General features: G+C 45.2%; 1 protein-coding gene across 1 annotated transcript in view; it reads right to left on the bottom strand.

Annotated features, from left to right (window-relative positions):
* The window catches only part of LOC110490780 (staphylococcal nuclease domain-containing protein 1), a 369157-nt gene extending 361754 nt beyond the window's left edge, over positions 1 to 7403 (bottom strand). Inside the window, exons 1-2 of the mRNA XM_036944950.1 lie at positions 7137 to 7403; positions 2163 to 2312 (exon numbers count right to left, since the gene is read on the bottom strand). Of these exons, the coding sequence (XP_036800845.1) occupies positions 2163 to 2312; positions 7137 to 7349 (363 nt within the window). The 5' untranslated portion in view covers positions 7350 to 7403. The remainder of the gene's footprint in view (positions 1 to 2162; positions 2313 to 7136) is intronic.
* Positions 7404 to 19349: the final 11946 nt, after the last annotated feature.

Genomic DNA, 19349 nt, shown 5'->3' on the forward strand with positions numbered 1-19349 from the left:
CGGCCCCCTTGAACTTTGCGACCTTTTGCCACATTTCAGGCTTCAAACATAAAGATATAAACCTGTATTTTTTTTGTGAAGAATCAACAACAAGTGGGACACAATCATGAAGTGGAACGACATTTATTGGATATTTCAAACTTTTTTAACAAATCAAAAACTGAAAAATTGGGCGTGCAAAATTATTCAGCCCCCTTAAGTTAAGCGCCACCTTTTGCTGCTATTACAGCTGTAAGTCGCTTGGGGTATGTCTATCAGTTTTGCACATCGAAAGACTGAAATTTTTTCCCATTCCTCCTTGCAAAACAGCTCGAGCTCAGTGAGGTTGGATGGAGAGCATTTGTGAACAGCAGTTTTCAGTTCTTTCCACAGATTCTCGATTGGATTCAGGTCTGGACTTTGACTTGGCCATTCTAACACCTGGATATGTTTATTTTTGAACCATTCCATTGTAGATTTTGCTTTATGTTTTGGATCATTGTCTTGTTGGAAGACAAATCTCCGTCCCAGTCTCAGGTCTTTTGCAGACTCCATCAGGTTTTCTTCCAGAATGGTCCTGTATTTGGCTCCATCCATCTTCCCATCAATTTTAACCATCTTCCCTGTCCCTGCTGAAGAAAAGCAGGCCCAAACCATGATGCTGCCACCACCATGTTTGACAGTGGGGATGGTGTGTTCAGCTGTGTTGCTTTTACGCCAAACATAACGTTTTGCATTGTTGCCAAAAAGTTCAATTTTGGTTTCATCTGACCAGAGCACCTTCTTCCACATGTTTGGTGTGTCTCCCAGGTGGCTTGTGGCAAACTTTAAACAACACTTTTTATGGATATCTTTAAGAAATGGCTTTCTTGCCACTCTTCCATAAAGGCCAGATTTGTGCAATATACAACTGATTGTTGTCCTATGGACAGAGTCTCCCACCTCAGCTGTAGATCTCTGCAGTTCATCCAGAGTGATCATGGGCCTCTTGGCTGCATCTCTGATCAGTCTTCTCCTTGTATGAGCTGAAAGTTTAGAGGGACGGCCAGGTCTTGGTAGATTTGCAGTGGTCTGATACTCCTTCCATTTCAATATTATCGCTTGCACAGTGCTCCTTGGGATGTTTAAAGCTTGGGAAATCTTTTTATATCCAAATCCGGCTTTAAACTTCTTCACAACAGTATCTCGGACCTGCCTGGTGTGTTCCTTGTTCTTCGTGATGCTCTCTGCGCTTTTAACGGACCTCTGAGACTATCACAGTGCAGGTGCATTTATACGGAGACTTGATTACACACAGGTGGATTGTATTTATCATCATCATTAGTCATTTAGGTCAACATTGGATCATTCAGAGATCCTCACTGAACTTCTGGAGAGAGTTTGCTGCACTGAAAGTAAAGGGGCTGAATAACTTTGCACGCCCAATTTTTCAGTTTTTGATTTGTTAAAAAAGTTTGAAATATCCAATAAATGTCGTTCCACTTCATGATTGTGTCCCACTTGTTGATTCTTCACAAAAAAATACAGTTTTATATCTTTATGTTTGAAGCCTGAAATGTGGCAAAAGGTCGCAAAGTTCAAGGGGGCCGAATACTTTCGCAAGGCACTGTATATAGACAGGTGTGTGTGCCTTTCCAAATCATGTCCAATTAATTAACAACAGGCGGACTACAACCATGTTGTAGAAACATCAAGGATGATCAATTTAAACAGGATGCACCGGAGCTTAATTTCGAGCAAAGGGTCTGAACTCTTACGTAATAAGGCATTTCAGTTTAATACGTTTTTTTATTTGTCATTATGGGGTATTGTGTGTAGATTGATGAGGATTTATTTTTATTTAATACATTTTAGAACAAAATGTAACAAAATGTGGAAAAGGGGAGGGGGTCTGAATACTTTCTGAATGCACTGTATATGCTTTACTAGACAACAAGTATCCTAGATCAGCGATTACATAACTGTCACTGCAGGTGGAACCTGATCGAAGAGCACCCAACACTTTTTCTTAGACAACACTCCAACCTAATTATGCTGCTCCCGATAGTGAAATAAAAGTCTCCATGCAGCCACCTGAAATGCATTTTTCCCTTATGAATCTCAATACAACGTCTACCCCCCTCACTCTTCTTCATGAATGGACCAGCCCACTGTCAGTGATTGGTTGAAGTGCTTCAACTCACCTCGTCAGGGGTGTCCTTTTGGTCGGGCTGGCTCTGGGGGGCGCGGCGAGCTAGCGCTCCGGTACGGATGTTGCTCAGGTTGATCTGACGCTCCGGGGGTGGGCCTCCCCGTGGCTGGCCCCTCACGATTATTGCACATCCTGACAAGACCTGGAAGAGAGGAACATCACAGTAAATATTAGCATTAGGCTATAAGGGGAAAGACCAGGGTAATTTGCATTGTAGCAGTGGTAGGTAAGACCAGGCACAATTATTAGAATGTCTATAAGCTAATTGAAGACTGTTAATGGGCTGATATGGAAGTAATGTTTTGGTAGTGCTTATAATTTTCACAAATTCTCTCAGAACTCAACAGTATTCCATGGAGGTGGAGAAAAAAAACAGTTGTGATGAAAGAGAATGACTGTATATAGTCTAGTTGTAGCAGTTGTAGTAATAGTGATAATAGTAATAGCAGTAGTGACAGTAATAGCAGTAGCGACAGTAATAGCAGTAGTGATAGTAATAGCAGTAGTGGGAATAGGAATAGTAATAGCAGTAGTGGGAATAGTAATAATAGCAGTAGCAAAATTAGTAGTAGTAATAGTGGTAATAGTAAGAGTAGCAGTAGTGATAATAGTAGTAGTAATAGTAATAGCAGTAGTGGTAATAGAAAAAGTAGTGACAATAGCAGTAGTAATAGCAATAGTAGTAGTAGTGGTGGTAATAGTAATAATAGCAGTAATGGTAAAGTAATAGTGGTAATGGTAATAACGTCAGCAGTGAGTGGTAATAAAGGCAGCGATAGTAGTGAGCGGTGGTAACGGCAGCGATAGTAGTGAATAGAGGTCGGCCGATTAATCGGAATGGCCGATTAATTAGGGCCGATTAAAGGTTTCATAACAATCGGAAATCTGTATTTTTGGACGCCAATATCATTTTTTTTTTTTCACCTTTATTTAATCTTTGTTTAACTAGGCAAGTCAGTTCAGAACACATTCTTATTTTCAATGATGGCCTAGGAACGGTGGGTTAACTGCCTTGCTCAGGGGCAGAACGACATATTTTTACCTTGTCGGCTCGGGGGATTTGATCTTGCAACCTTACAGTTAACTAGTCAAACACTCTAACCACCTACCTCATGAGGAGCCCGCCTGTTACGCGAATGCAGTAAGAAGCCAAGTTAAGTTGCTAGCTAGCATTAAACTTAATCATAATCACATAGTTGATGATATTACTAGTTTATCTAGCATGTCCTGCGTTGCATATAATCGATGCAGTGCACATTCGTGAAAAAGGACTGTCGTTGCTCCAACGTGTACCTAACCATAAACATCAATGCCTTTCTTAATATCAATACACAGAAGTATATATTTTTAAACCTGCATATTTAGCTAAAAGAAATCCAGGTAAGCAGGCAATATTAACCAGGTGAAATTCTGTCAGTTCTCTTGCATTCATTGCACGCAGAGTCAGGGTATATGCAAGAGTTTGGGCCGCCTGGCTCGTTGCGAACTAGACTTTATAACATTCAATAATTAAGACAAATATATAATATTTGATAGAGCAGTCTGACTGAGCGATGGTAGGCACCAGCAGGCTCATAAGCATTCATTCAAACAGCACTTTCGTGCGTTTTGCCAGCAGCGCTGCTGTTTATGACTTCCAGCCTATCAACTCCTGAGATTAGGCTGGTGTAACGATGTGATGTGAAATGGCTAGCTAGTTAGCGGGTGCGCACTAATAGCGTTTCAAACGTCACTCGCTCTGAGACTTGGAGTAGTTGTTCCCCTTGCTCTGCATGGGTAATGCTGCTTCGAGGGTGGCTGTTGTCGTTGTGTTCCTGGTTCGAGCCCAGGTAGGAGCGAGGAGAGGTACGGAAGCTATACTGTTACACTGGCATTACTAAAGTGCCTATAAGAACACCCAAAGGTATATGAAATACAAATGGTAGAGAGAAATAGTCCTATAATAACTACAACCTAAAACTTCTTACCTGGGAATATTGAAGACTCATGTTAAAAGGAACCACCAGCTTTCATATGTTCTCGTGTTCTGAGCAAGGAACTTAAACATTAGCTTTCTTACATGGCACATATTGCACTTTTACTTCCTTCTCCAACACTTTGATTTTGCATTATTTATTATTATTTCAAGGGCTGTGTTCCGAACCACACAGTGGCTTTGGCTTGCCTCCTCATCTCCTTTCCTCCCAGACACACATTTGAAAGGGTTGGATAAGTGGAAATAGGCTAATATATCTGTTCTGCTCAGGTTTGTGGTCTTGAAGGAAAGGAGTGAAGAACAGGAGACAAAAGGTTACACCAAGACTAGTGGGACTGAGTCTGTAAGCCATACACTGGGGCAAAAAAGTATTTAGTCAGCCACCAATTGTGCAAGTTCTCCCACTTAAAAAGATGAGGCCTGTAATTTTCATCATAGGTACACTTCAACTATGACAGAGAAAATGAGAAGAAAACAAATCCAGAAAAATCACATTGTAGGATTTTGTATGAATTTATTTGCAAATTATGGTGGAAAATAAGTATTTTGTCACCTACAAACAAGCAAGATTTCTGGCTCTTAGATCTGTAACTTCTTCTTTAAGAGGCTCTGTCCTCCACTCATTACCTGTATTAATGGCACCTGTTTGAACTGTACTTTTTCCACATTGTCTTTAATTAAGGGTAGGCCAATGGCATATCCTCTCATACCACCTCAATTCTAGATTTTAACTTAACAGCCCTTTACTGACACGGAGGTAGGTTATTTAAAGGGTGCATGGGGGGGTGGAGCAATTGCCTAATTAAATCTGTCAAACAGGTACCTCTTATTTCTTAAATAGGAAGAAATAGGCTACAATACAAAGCCCTCGTTGTTAGTAAAGTCTCATTAAAATGAAGACGGTTAAAATGAATTATGCCTAGTCCAATTTGTCCACTTTCAGCACCATGAGCTGTCCATTTCCGCAGCTGCAACTTCAAGTTTTAGCACCACAACAAAAGTTACTTGAATCTGTCTTATTGTGAGGTCAATAACTAACAAATACATAAATGGCCAGAAACAGATTGTTATTAACCAAATCAATTATAGTAGTGGCAAGCTATCAAAGTTGACCTCCGGTCCTCATCTTCACACTCAAACTGAGCAGAACCTAATCTATAGGCTAGTCTGCACACAAGATGGTGCATTGTGGAGAAAATCAGAGATGAGGGGTGACACAGGGCACACATCCATATATAGCCTAATAAGCAACTAATACTACAACACCGAGAACTATTGATATTTCATCAATTACATGACCCTCCCCTAGGTTACACGTTTGTAAAAATATATATATTTATTACTAAACCCTCCACTTGACTGACATTGAAAAAGCATGACCCTTCCCCATTTTCCTCCAGGTAACCAACCATCCTGTAAATGTCAATCTATCCCTTGCTGTAACTGTCTCATACCACACACTTCCCTTATTCCCAAGGTGACCACTCGCTTGTTTACCCTCTCCAGAGGAAACATAAGTCTATGGGGGACATGTAGGCAGTGGCAGGCAGTCTATAATTACTGTATACTCAAAAAAACAGGCCTTTCAGTCAGTAACTACAGTGGGTGGGAGAAGAATCCTACAGCTCTGAATTGTGTTGTATGATAGCTTGTAGCCATATCTGATGTAGCTAGCCTATACATATCACACTAGATTAGATAAACTGTGGCCTGAATCTGATCACTGAAAATGCTTTTTAGGAAATGACACAGGCACACAGAACATGTATCACCTCGAATACAAACTGGAAACGGTATAGACAGGCCCACCGAGAGAGGAAGTAAAAGGAGTAATTGCCAAGAATCGGGAATGTGATTAAATGCAAGGCCCAAAGTATCCCAAAATGGTTTAGCAAGCCGAATACTAGCCCCTAGAAATCGCTTAGATGTAGAATGAGACTGCATGCTAAATCATTTGGGGTTACTTTGGACCACTGTAGCTATAGATACTACAACTGCTGCTGCTTGCTTCCACTACCGAGGGAGTTTAAGGGGGGCAAGGAATACGTGTCAGTTTCTCGTGGTCTCTTCTGAGCAGCAGGACTTGCTGACCAAACTACACTGAAGGCAAAATGTTTCACCCGTTTGATATTTTTGCCACACTTTTTGGAAATAGGTAGCTTATCTAATTCGTCTCAAACTAAAATATTATTTTGATAGTGTCAATTGTTCGAGTTGACGGACATACTCTAACGTGAAAGCTAGCTAGCTATGATAGCTAGCTAACCATTTGGATGTTGTGTGTGGAGATTGGAATCAAATAATGCCAGCTAGCTCCGTTCCAGAACCATAAATCAGAGTTTAGCCACGATACAGCTGCACGCGCTCACCAAGACACGAACTTTGAACACTCCTAGCTAGCTAAGCTAGTGCAGGTTTATCTGGCTACAGTAACCTAGCTACATGAACCCCATAGCCGAGGTCAACCAAGCAATTTTGCTAGGACGGGAGTCATGATTTAACATCTGCCAACAATTAATGTGCAAAAAAAGTTATTGTTGCAACTTAAACTGGCTCCAGATAGAAACCTCTTTTGCGAGTGTTTGAACTAACGTCAAGGTATTTTCCTAAACACCTCATTCAAGCACTTCTGTAGGACAACCAACTCTCTGCTTGTTTGTCTCAAGAATAGTTTCATTTCGCAATGCAATGTTTACTACAGTACCGTTAGTTAGCACCTTTTACACAAACCCTGTCAACTCCTCAATGTACGTTGCTAATCCTAAACTGCAACATTGAGTCAATTTGTGGTGCTAGTTAGCTAACGGTGTTAGCTAGCCACAAGTGTCATTGAACACGACATTGAATAGTACTTTTCTAACAAGTAAAATCCCACGACAATGAGAAGTTGAATCCCCCACAAGTTGGCTATCGTAGCTAGTTCGTTAATCGAAAGCTAACAAGCTGTTAGCATCATCCCTAGTCCCACACTCTTCATCCATATGTTCCTACCATCTTGACTATTCCTCTCTGGAGCGCCGCAACCGGAGCAGGATTCGCCTGTGCCGAAACTGATGATGCCATGTCCACAAAGTTAGATACGCCGTTTAGGGGGAAACAGGTAAGGAGCCGGGAATCCAAAGTGACTGTTCTATTGAAACCCAAGAGGAAAAGGCTGGATAACTGTGAACACACGCTATACCGGAAACACACGGTACCATGCATACACGTCAAAGAGTTACTTTTCCGGGTACAGGATTAGAAATGAATGGGGCAGATGGGGCTATTCCTTGGACGCGTAATCAGAGTGAAATAAGATCTTCCGGTGCATGTGGAGGTTATACACGTCAGCATAGTATTACCCTGGTACCGTTCATAACGTTATCGTGGATGCCTCGAGCTCGAGACATGCAAAAATAGTACAATGTTATGTGGTCTATTCACCCAATGCAAATCTAATGATTTACTTATTTAAATTGTATATAGACTTATTTTTCTACTGTATTATTGACTGTATATTTGTTTTACTCCATGTGTAACTCTGTGTTATACGTGTCGAACTACTTTGCTTTATCTTGACCAGGTCGCAGTTGAATATGAGAACTTGTTCTCAACTTGCCTACCTGGTTAAATAAAGGTGAAATAAAATAAATACAAATGTGACCTTGTATAAACCAAAGCTGCTCAACAAATCTGAATGTATTAATCTACAGAGAGAGGCTATGTGTCTTTGTTCCATTGTATGCTAATTCAACGGGGGGAATTATTTACTGTAAGGAAAAAATGACTGTACCTAAATCTATCTTGGCATACTTCCCATCCCATGTAATCGTAGACCAGGAGTGTCAAACATACAACATTTTTGCCCGCAAAGCAATTATTTTTTTATCATGTATTTTTTAACATATTTTTTTGTGGGGGGGAGAAACGAACTGAATATACTTTAAAATTACTGAAACCAAATTGAAACTGTAGAAATTATAATGGACCTATATCCACAACATTTCTTGAATGTCCAGCCATAACTGCTGGCATTTGGGGGGGGGGGGGGGGGCTGCACAACAGCTGGCGGTATCGGTCACCTAATACAGGACTAGTAAAGGCCCAGTGCACTAGTTTTTTTTTTTGTCATATTTTTTTTTTAATCCAATTTTTCATAGGATGCTGCAGCCCCCTCAGACCCCCTACTTTCCTTCGGCTATATGTCCAGCTCACTAATAAACACTGTGCACAGACAATGGATCTACATTCATACAGTTTCTTGACTGTCCAGCTCGCTAATAATCACTAAACAGTCAGGGCGCATCAAAAATTCCCAAAACGGTGGATAGAGGACTATTTTTTGCTAATTTTGACGCAAGGAAATATAGACCAGCCTGACCCAACACACCTCCTGGCTGTGTAGGCGCTATTTCACCAAGAAGGAAAGGGATGGAGTGCATCAGATGACCTGGCCTACACAATCCCCCGACCTCGACCAAATTGAGATGGTTTGGGATGAGTTGGACCGCAGAGTGAAGGTAAAGTAGCCAACAAGTGCTCAGCATATGTGGGAACTCCTTCAAGACTGTTGGAAAAGCATTCCAGGTGACACTGGTTGAGAAAATGCCAAGAGTGTGCAAAGCTGTCATCAAGGCAAAGGGTGGCTTTTTGAAGAATCTCAAATGCATTTTGATTTGTTTAAAACTTTTTTGGTTACTATATGATTCCATATGTTTTATTTCATAGTTGTGATGTCTTCACTATGAAGAAATTATGGAAATTATAGGCAATTAGCAAGACACCCCCAATAAAGGAGTGGTTCTGCAGGTGGTGACCACAGACCACTTCTCAGTTCCTATGCTTCCTGGCTGATGTTTTGGTCACTTTTGAATGCTGGTGGTGCTTTCACTCTAGTGGTAGCATGAGACGGAGTCTACAACCCACACAAGTGGCTCAGCTAGTGCAGCTCATCCAGGATGGCGCATCAATGCGAGCTGTGGCAAGAAGGTTTGCTGTGTCTGTCAGCGTAGTGCCCAGACCATGGAGGCGCTACCAGGAGACAGGCCAGTACATCAGGAGATGTGGAGGAGGCCGTAGGAGGGCAACAACCCAGCAGCAGGACCGCTACCTCCGCCTTTGTGCAAGGAGGAGCAGAAGGAGCACTGCCAGAGCCCTGCAAAATGACCTCCAGCAGGCCACAAATGTGCATGTGTCTGCTCAAACGGTCAGAAACATACTCCATGAGGGTGGTATGAGGGCCCGACGTCCACAGGTGGGGGTTGTGCTTACTGCCCAACACCGTGCAGGACGTTTGGCATTTGCCAGAGAACACCAAGATTGGCAAATTCGCCACTGGCGCCCTGTGCTCTTCACAAATGAAAGCAGGTTCACACTGAGCACGTGACAGACATGACAGAGTATGGAGACGCCGTGGAGAACGTTCTGCTGCCTGCAAACATCCTCCAGCATGACCGGTTTGGCGGTGGGTCAGTCATGGTGTGGGGTGGCATTTCTTTGGGAGGGGCCGCACAGCCCTCCATGTGCTCGCCAGAGGTAGCCTGACTGCCATTAGGTACCGAGATGAGATCCTCAGACCCCTTGTGAGACCATATGCTGGTGCGGTTGGCCCTGGGTTCCTCCTAATGCAAGACAATGCTAGACCTCATGTGGCTGGAGTGTGTCAGCAGTTCCTGCAAGAGGAAGGCATTGATGCTATGGACTGGCCCGCCTGTTCCCCAGACCTGAATCCAATTGAGCACATCTGGGACATCATGTCTCGCTCCCATCCACCAATGCCACGTTGCACCACAGACTGTCCAGGATGCTTTAGTCCAGGTCTGGGAGGAGATTCCTCAGGAGACCATCCGCCACCTCATCAGGAGCATGCCCAGGCGTTGTAGGGAGGTCATACAGGCACGTGGAGGCCACACACACTACTGAGCCTAATTTTGACTTGTTTTAAGGACATTACATCAAAGTTGGATCAGCCTGTAGTGTGGTTTTCCACTTTAATTTTGAGTGTGACTCCAAAGCCAGACCTCCATGGGTTGATAAATTTGATTTCCATTGATAATTTTTGTGTGATTTTGTTGTCAGCACTTTCAACTATGTAAAGAAAAAAGTATTTAATAACAATATTTCATTCATTCAGATCTAGGATGTGTTATTTTAGTGTTCCCTTTATTTTTTTGAGCAGTGTATAATGCACAATATATATTCCAATATTCACATGTGTTTTGGGGGAAGCAGGGATTGGGGGTTTATTATGTTTAAATAATAAGTCTTGTGATGTGTGGAAAGAAATCAGGTCAGAAAAAAAACATGTTGGACCATTTAAAATAATGTTTATACAAACCATGAAATTATTTTATATCTATAGCTAGGTTTCCATCAGTGAAGGCTCAGAGGAGGAAGGGGAGGACTATCCTCCTCAGTGAATTTCATAACAATAATAGTTGTAAAACATTTAAAATGTTATGCTTTTTAGATAAAACTATAATAAATATATTCACATCACCAAATAATTGATTAAAACACACTGTTTTGCAATGAAGGTCTAGAGTAGCCTCAACAGCCCTCTGTAGGGTAGCACCATGGAGGAGAGCTAGCTTCCTTCCTGCTCTAGGTACAATTCAATACATCTCTGGGTACAATTCAATACAAAACCTAGGAGGCTCATGGTTCTCAAACCACTTCCATAGTCTTACACAGTAATTATGACAACTTCCAGAGGTCGTCCTCCAACCTATCAGAGCTTCTGCAGCATGAACTAACATTTTGTCCACCCAATCAAAGGATCAGATAATGAATTTAATACTGAAAGCATATACTACAGCTAGCTAGCACTGCAGTGCATAACATGTGGTGGGCAGTTGACTCAAAGAGAGAGACAGACAATAGTTGAACAGATTTGAATCAATTAATTTATTCCAAAATGAAGGAGAAGCGAGATAGATGTCGTAATTTTCTACCAGGTATGGAGATACGACCCAGATGCAGACGACGTCGAATAAACAATTGTTTAATGTTCCAACAGGGACAGGCAAGACAGGTCAAGGCAGGTAGGGGTCAGTAAACCAGAGGTGGGGCAATAATACCGTGCGGCAGGAAGGGTCAGGGTAAGGTAGAGGTCTGTAATCCAGAGGGGGGCAAAGGTACAGGTCGGTCGGCAGGGTTAGGCAGGCGGGCTCAGAGGACAGGCAAGGGTAAAAACCTGTCGGGCAAGAAGAGAGAAACTGGAAAAAGCAGGAGCTGAGACAAACACTGGTTGACTTGAAGAAACAAGACCAACTGGCAACAGACAAACAGAGAACACAGGTATAAATACACAGGGGATCATGGGGAAGATGGGCAACACCTGGAGATGATCACAAAGACAGGTGAAACAGATCAGGGTGTGACAGTAACCCCCCCTCCCCCCTCCCCTCTAGGGGTGCCACCTGGAGTCCTACCTGGGTGCATCCCGGGTTGACCAGGGTGTCGACGCTGAAAATCTGCAATGAGGCCTGTGTCCAGGATGTCCCTGGTGGGGACCCAGCACATCTCCTCTGGGCCATAACACTCCCAGTCAACCAGGTACTGGAACGCCCTGCCCCGAGGTCGAAACTTCAGGAGACGCCTCACCGTGTAAGCTGGTTGGCGGTCGATGAGACGGGGAAGAGGGATGGGCCTGGAAACGGGAGACAAAGGGCTGTGATACATGAATTTGACTTTGGACACATGAAAGGTGGGATGTATACGAAGGGTACCGAGCAACAGAAGACGAACAGCAGAGGAGCTAATGATCTTGGAGATGGTGAACAGGCCGATAAACAGGGGGGAGAGTTTGCATTATTGCACTCGGAGGGGCAGAACCCGGGTGGATAGCCATACCTTCTGCCTGAGAAGATACTGGGGAGCCAGGGTCCGATGGCGATCCGCTTGTCATCGATACCTGGTGGTGGTCTTGAGGAGGACTGACTGGGCTTTTCTCCAGGTACCTGGAGGAGATGGGCGCACTCCAGGACTGCGGAGCGGACAGTGTCAGGCTCGAACATTTGGTTAGCTGGGCCCTCCCCAGGGTTCAGCTGGGACCGCTGCGCCTCCCGGACCTGTTTCCCGATACCCCAGCTGAGTGCCGTCGCCAGGTACGAGGTGGGAAGGATGGTCTCGGGCTCTGGGGTGGTAGCAGTGGGGTTATAGCAGCAAGACAGGGCATCCGGCTTGACGTTCTTGGACCCCGGCCGGTAGGAGAGGGAAAAGTTGAACCGGGTAAACAGCAGGTCCCATCTCGCCTGCCTGGAGTTGAGCCACTTGGAGGTGTGGAGTTACTCCAGGTTTTTGTGGTTGGTCCACACAATGAACAGATGTTTTGCACCTTCCAGCCAGTTACGAATGAACCAGGATCGGAGCCAGGGTGAAGCAATGTTTAAGGTCCCGGAACGACCGGTCTGCGGCCGTGGACCAAGTGAACAGAACCTTGGTAGAGGTGAGGGCAGATGGGGGAGACCAGGGTGCTGTAAACCTGTATAAAGCAGCGATAAAAGTTGGTGAAACCCAGGAAGCGTTGCAGCTGCACCCTGGACGTAGGCTGAGGCCAATCCACCACCACTTTCACCTTCTCAGGATCCATCTTGACCCTCCCATCAGAAATAACGTAGCCCAGAAAGGGAATAGTGGAGTGATAGAACTCATATTCTTCCGCCTTAACAAACAACTGTTTCTCCAGAAGGCGCTGGTGAACCTGCCGGACATGGAGCACGTGCTCTTGGGGGGAGCGGGAGAAGGCAAGGATGTCATCAATGTAGATGAAGACAAACCGGTTCGGCATGTCGCGGAGAATGTCAGACACCCGAGTCTGGAACATGGCAGGGGCGTTGGTGAGACCAAAGGGCATGACCAGATATCCATAGTGGCCACGTTGAAGGCGGTCTTCCATTGTCCCCCCCCAAATCCGCATCAGGTGGTAGGCGTTACGTAGATCCAGCTTGGAGAATACAGTGGCCACCTGGAGCGGCTCAAAGGACTAGGAAATGAGTGGTAGCGGATAACAGTTCTTAACAGTGGTGTCATTGAGTCCCCGGTAGTCAATGCACGCGCGCAGGGTCTTGTCCTTCTTCTCCACGAAGGAGAATCCTGCACCAGCGGAAGAGGAAGAGGGATGGATAAATCCAGTAGCTAGGGAGTCCCCAATGTAGTCCTCCATAGCCTTGGTTTCAGGTCCCGACAGCGAGGTGCTAGGGAGAAGGTCAATCCCGCATTCATAGGGGTGGTGCGGCAGAAGGGAAGTGGCCCGGGACTTGCTGAACACCTCCCGGAGGTCCTGGTACTCCGCGGGAATGTACAAAACAATACATCCGATTGCTTGCTCTCTGGGGTTTTAAGCTTGGTTTCTGTATAAACATATTTTTTATTTAACTAGGTAAATCAGTTAAGAACAAATTCTTATTTTCAATGACTGCCTAGGAACAGTGCCTGCAGAACAACAGATTTGTACCGTGTCAGCTCGGGGATTTGAACTTGCAACCTTCCGGTTACTAGTCCAATGCCCTAACCACTAGGCTAACCTGCCGCCCCAACAACTGCTGATGTAAAAGAGGAAGGCATTGATGCTATGGACTGGCCCGCCCGTTCCCCAGACCTGAATCCAATTGAGCACATCTGGGACATCATGTCTCGTTCCATCCACCAAAGCCACGTTGCACCACAGACTGTCCAGGAGTTGGCGGATGCTTTAGTCCAGGTCTGGGAGGAGATCCCTCAGGAGACCATGCACCACCTCATCAGGAGCATGCCCAGGCGTTGTAGGGAGGTCATACAGGCACGTGGAGGCCACACACACTACTGAGCCTCATTTTGACTTGTTTTAACTGCTGACACACTCCAGCCACATGAGGTCTAGCATTGTCTTGCATTAGGATGAACCCAGGGCCAACCACACCAGCATATGGTCTCACAGGGGGTCTGAGGATCTCATCTCGGTACCTAATGGCAGTCAGGCTACCTCTGGCGAGCACATGGAGGGCTGTGCGGCCCCCCAAAGAAATGCCACCCCACCCCTAGTCGATTCAAGCGCAGCTGGGAACTTTATGGATTGCGGACTCGCTCTTAAGTTAGGTGTTCTGCTTGTGCCGATAGATTCTCCCTTTCCCGTGCACTCCCTAGATAGCCGGCCATTAGGGTCAGGTGTGGTCAGGGAGACCACGGTTCCACTGGACATGGTAACGCAGGGGAATCATAGGGAGCGTATCAGTCTCTATATTATTGATTTGCCTGCGTTTCCAGTGGTGCTAGGGATTCCCTGGATGGCCCGGCACAATCCTAAAATTTCATGGAGACGGGGTTCTCCAGGGGTGGTCAGAGGAGTGTTCTGGAAGGTGTCTGGGAGTTTCCATCGGTGCCACGTCGGTGGAGGGTCCAGACCAGGGTCCCACGGTGTGCATTCCCCCCGAGTATGCCGATTTGGCAATTGCTTTCAGTAAAAAGAAAGCGACTAAATGACCACCTCATCGACCGGGAAGGGATTGTGCGATAGATCTCCAGGTAAACGCTGCGCTTCCCAAGAGTCACGTGTACCCATTGTCCCAAGAGGAGACGTTGGCTATGGAAACATATGTCACGGAGTCTCTGGGACAGGGGTACATTCGGTCCTCCATCTCACCCGTCTCCTTGAGTTTCTTTTTTGTGAAAAAAAAGGAGGGAGATTTGCATCCGTGTATTGATTATAGAGGTCTAAATGCCATCACAGTGGGGTTTAGCTACCCACTACCTCTCATTGCTACGGCGGTGGAATAATTTCACGGAGCGCAGTTCTTCACAAAATCGGAAAGATATCAGTTTGTCTCTGTGAATGGTTTGTCCTCTGACAAATCAACTGTAAATTTCGGTGTTCCTCAAGGTTCCGTTTTAGGACCACTATTGTTTTCACTATATGTTTTACCTCTTGGGGATGTCATTCGAAAACATAATGTTAACTTTCACTGCTATGCGGATGACACACAGCTGTACATTTCAATGAAACATGGTGAAGCCCCAAAATTGCCCTCGCTAGAAGCATGTGTTTCAGACATAAGGAAGTGGATGGCTGCAAACTTTCTACTTTTAAACTCGGACAAAACAGAGATGCTTGTTCTAGGTCCCAAGAAACAAAGAGATCTTCTGTTGAATCTGACAATTAATCTTAATGGTTGTACAGTCGTCTCAAATAAAACTGTGAAGGACCTCGGCGTTACTCTGGACCCTGATCTCTCTTTTGAAGAACATATCAAGACCATTTCAAGGACCGCTTTTTTCCATCTACGTAACATTGCAAAAATCCGAAACTTTCTGTCCAAAAATTATGCAGAAAAATTAATCCATGCTTTTGTCACTTCTAGGTTAGACTACTGCAATGCTCTACTTTCCGGCTACCCGGATAAAGCACTAAATAAACTTCAGTTAGTGCTAAATACGGCTGCTAGAATCCTGACTAGAACCAAAAAATGTGATCATATTACTCCAGTGCTAGCCTCCCTACACTGGCTTCCTGTCAAAGCAAGGGCTGATTTCAAGGTTTTACTGCTAACCTACAAAGCATTACATGGGCTTGCTCCTACCTATCTCTCTGATTTGGTCCTGCCGTACATACCTACACGTACGCTACGGTCACAAGACGCAGGCCTCCTAATTGTCCCTAGAATTTCTAAGCAAACAGCTGGAGGCAGGGCTTTCTCCTATAGAGCTCCATTTTTCTGGAACGATCTGCCTACCCATGTCAGAGACGCAAACTCAGTCTCAACCTTTAAGTCCTTACTGAAGACTAATCTCTTCAGTGGGTCATATGATTGAGTGTAGTCTGGCCCAGGAGTGGGAAGGTGAACGGAAAGGCTCTGGAGCAACGAACCGCCCTTGGTGTCTCTGCCTGGCCGGTTCCCCTCTTTCCAGTGGGATTCTCTGCCTCTAACCCTATTACAGGGGCTGAGTCATTGGCTTACTGGGGCTCTCTCATACCGTCCCTGGAGGGGGTGCGTCACCTGAGTGGGTTGATTCACTGATGTGGTCATCCTGTCTGGGTTGGCGCCCCCCCCCCTTGGGTTGTGCCGTGGCGGAGATCTTTGTGGGCTATACTCAGCCTTGTCTCAGGATAGTAAGTTGGTGGTTGAAGATATCCCTCTAGTGGTGTGGGGGCTGTGCTTTGGCAAAGTGGGTGGGGTTATATCCTTCCTGTTTGGCCCTGTCCGGGGGTGTCCTCGGATGGGGCCACAGTGTCTCCTGACCCCTCCTGTCTCAGCCTCCAGTATTTATGCTGCAGTAGTTTATGTGTCGGGGGGCTAGTGTCAGTTTGTTATATCTGGAGTACTTCTCCTGTCCTATTCGGTGTCCTGTGTGAATTGAAGTGTGCTCTCTCTAATTCTCTCTTTCTCTCTTTCTCTCTCTCGGAGGACCTGAGCCCTAGGACCATGCCTCAGGACTACCTGACATGATGACTCCTTGCTGTCCCCAGTCCACCTGGCCGTGCTGCTGCTCCAGTTTCAACTGTTCTGCCTTATTATTATTCGACCATGCTGGTCATTTATGAACATTTGAACATCTTGGCCATGTTCTGTTATAATCTCCACCCGGCACAGCCAGAAGAGGACTGGCCACCCCACATAGCCTGGTTCCTCTCTAGGTTTCTTCCTAGATTTTGGCCTTTCTAGGGAGTTTTTCCTAGCCACCGTGCTTCTACACCTGCATTGCTTGCTGTTTGGGGTTTTAGGCTGGGTTTCTGTACAGCACTTTGAGATATCAGCTGATGTACGAAGGGCTATATAAATAAATTTGATTTGATGATTTGATTTGATGATCTCAGGAGCGCGTATAGTCTGGTGCGTATTCGGAAGGGAGACGAGTGGAAAACCGCATTTAGTACCACATCGGGCCACTATGAGTACCGCGTCATGCCGTATGGGTTAAAGAATGCTCCAGCCGTTTTCCAATCCTTTATAGACGAGATTCTCAGGGACCTGCACGGGCAGGGAGTGGTTGTTTATATCGATGACATTCTGATCTACTCAGCCACTCACGCCGTCCAGCGGAGTGTAACTATGATGTGGGGGACCGGGAGTTGTTAGCGGTGGTCAGGGCTCTGAAGGTGTGGAGACACTGGCTTGAAACAATTTTTCGGCGTCGCCGGCCTACTAGCTGCCACTGATTATTTTCTCCCCCTCCTTATGTGTTTATTGATTGCTGAAGACACATTGTGCAGAGCAGGCGCAGGATATCCTGGGCCGTATAGACATACTGGCGGCCAGATGCACTGATCCGGCACCCTCCGACCTGGCTGGATGCCCACTAGCCAGGCCGATTCGAGGAGCTGGAAGGTAGCGCACCGAGCTGTGAATGCGCACTAGAAACACCGTGCGCTCCACCGCATAACATGGTGCCTGACCAGTATTACGCTCGCCACGGTAAGCACGGGGAGTTGGCTCAGGTCTCCAACCTGACTCAGCCTCTCGTGCCTGCTCCGTTGCCATGACTCCTGGTAGCGAAGTCGTTCCTCCCTCGCTACTTCAGCCTGTTTCCATGGCAGGGTCTTGTCCCATACTATAACCTCCTCCCATGTCCAAGATGTCCTCCATTCTCTCTTCTCCCGGGCCCAGGATCCCTGCTCCTCCTGGCCACGCTGCTTGGTCCCTTGGTGGTGGGTAGTTCCGTCGTAAGAAGTGGACCAAAGTGCAGCGTGGTGAGTGTACATTTCTGTTTATTTAGGTAAATGTCGCCAACAAAACAAAGAAACGACCGTGAAGCTTAACATAGGCTATAATGTCTCTAACAAAGTCAACTACCCACACTGAAAGAAGGGAAAGGGCTACCTAAGTATGATTCCCAATCAGAGACAATGATAGACAGTTGTCCATGATTGAGAACCATACCCGGCCAAAACATAGAAATAAAGAAACATAGAAAACAAAACATGGAATGCCCACCCCACATCACACCCTGACCTAACCAAATAGAGAAATAAAATGGCTCTCTAAGGTCAGGGCGATTATAGAAAAATAATAAGTACACAGATATTCAGATATTCTAAACTAAGTATCTTGCTAACTTTCAAATTGTCACGCTCTGACCTTAGAGAGCCGTTTTATTTCTCTATTTGGTGAGGTCAGGGTGTGAGGTGGGGTGGGCATTCTATGTTTTGTATTTACAACTTTGGTTTTGGCCGAGTGTGGTTCCCAATCAGAGGCAGCTGTCTATTGTTGACTCTGATTGGGGATCATACTTAGGTAGCCCTTTTTCCCTCCTTCTGTGTGGGATCTTGTCTTTGTTCATGTGCATGTTGTTTGCACGACGAAGCTGTTCGGTCGTTGTATTGTTTATTGCTTTTGGTGTACATTGAAAATTAAAAGGAAATGTACGCTTACCACGCTGCACCTTGGTCTCCTTCTGATGACATTTGTTACACAAATGTAGTAACAGGTCCATGTAGAATAAACAACCCTTAACATAACAATGTGCTAACATAACAATGTGCACCTTTCATCTTTCATTGTCATTCCCTGCTGATACAGATACTGTGCTTATCGCAATTTTGTCTGGTAGTAAATGGGGCTACCTTGGCAAACATGTCAGAGTGGTCATACCTTCCTGTGTGGTGTCTCATATACAACAGGAGTTCCCTGATCCTGGTGCAGAATACACAGGGTTTCTCGCTCCCCATTTTGACTGATACCATTAAATTCAATAATAAAAACAGACAATACAAGTAAAAGTTGTGTCTAGTAAAATGTTAATACCGAGTACCAGGTCTCTCTCCATTCAGATGAATCAGTATTCATTCCGTCTGTCAGTCTGGACTTCATCATCTTGCAAGTCTCCATCTGTTGGTACCATACATGTTTCTGTGAACACCCTAACCCTAACCCTACAAAGTCACTGTTCTATTACCAATGACAGTTAGGATAGGTAATATCTGACACACAAACAGGTACTATGTTGAAGTTTGAACAGGTCAGTATAAACCTACCCAAATATGATCTCCCCACCAAACGACTGAGGATGCCATCTGGCAAAAGCATCTCCAGTCCATCTGTAGAAATAGGCAGAGTTGAGGCAGAGCTTATCAGTGACACACTGACTGAAAATGGTGTTGTTATTACTGGACTTGTGGGTGTGTTGAGTGTCAGGTCTCTCTGCATCTCATGCATCTGTGAAGAAATACACACAGTCACTGTTCTATTACCAATGGCAGTTATGATAGGTGATATCTGGCACACAAATATATACTACATTGAACAAAAATAG

Source organism: Oncorhynchus mykiss, chromosome 15 (assembly GCF_013265735.2).
Source record: "Oncorhynchus mykiss isolate Arlee chromosome 15, USDA_OmykA_1.1, whole genome shotgun sequence".
NCBI lineage: Eukaryota > Metazoa > Chordata > Actinopteri > Salmoniformes > Salmonidae > Oncorhynchus > Oncorhynchus mykiss.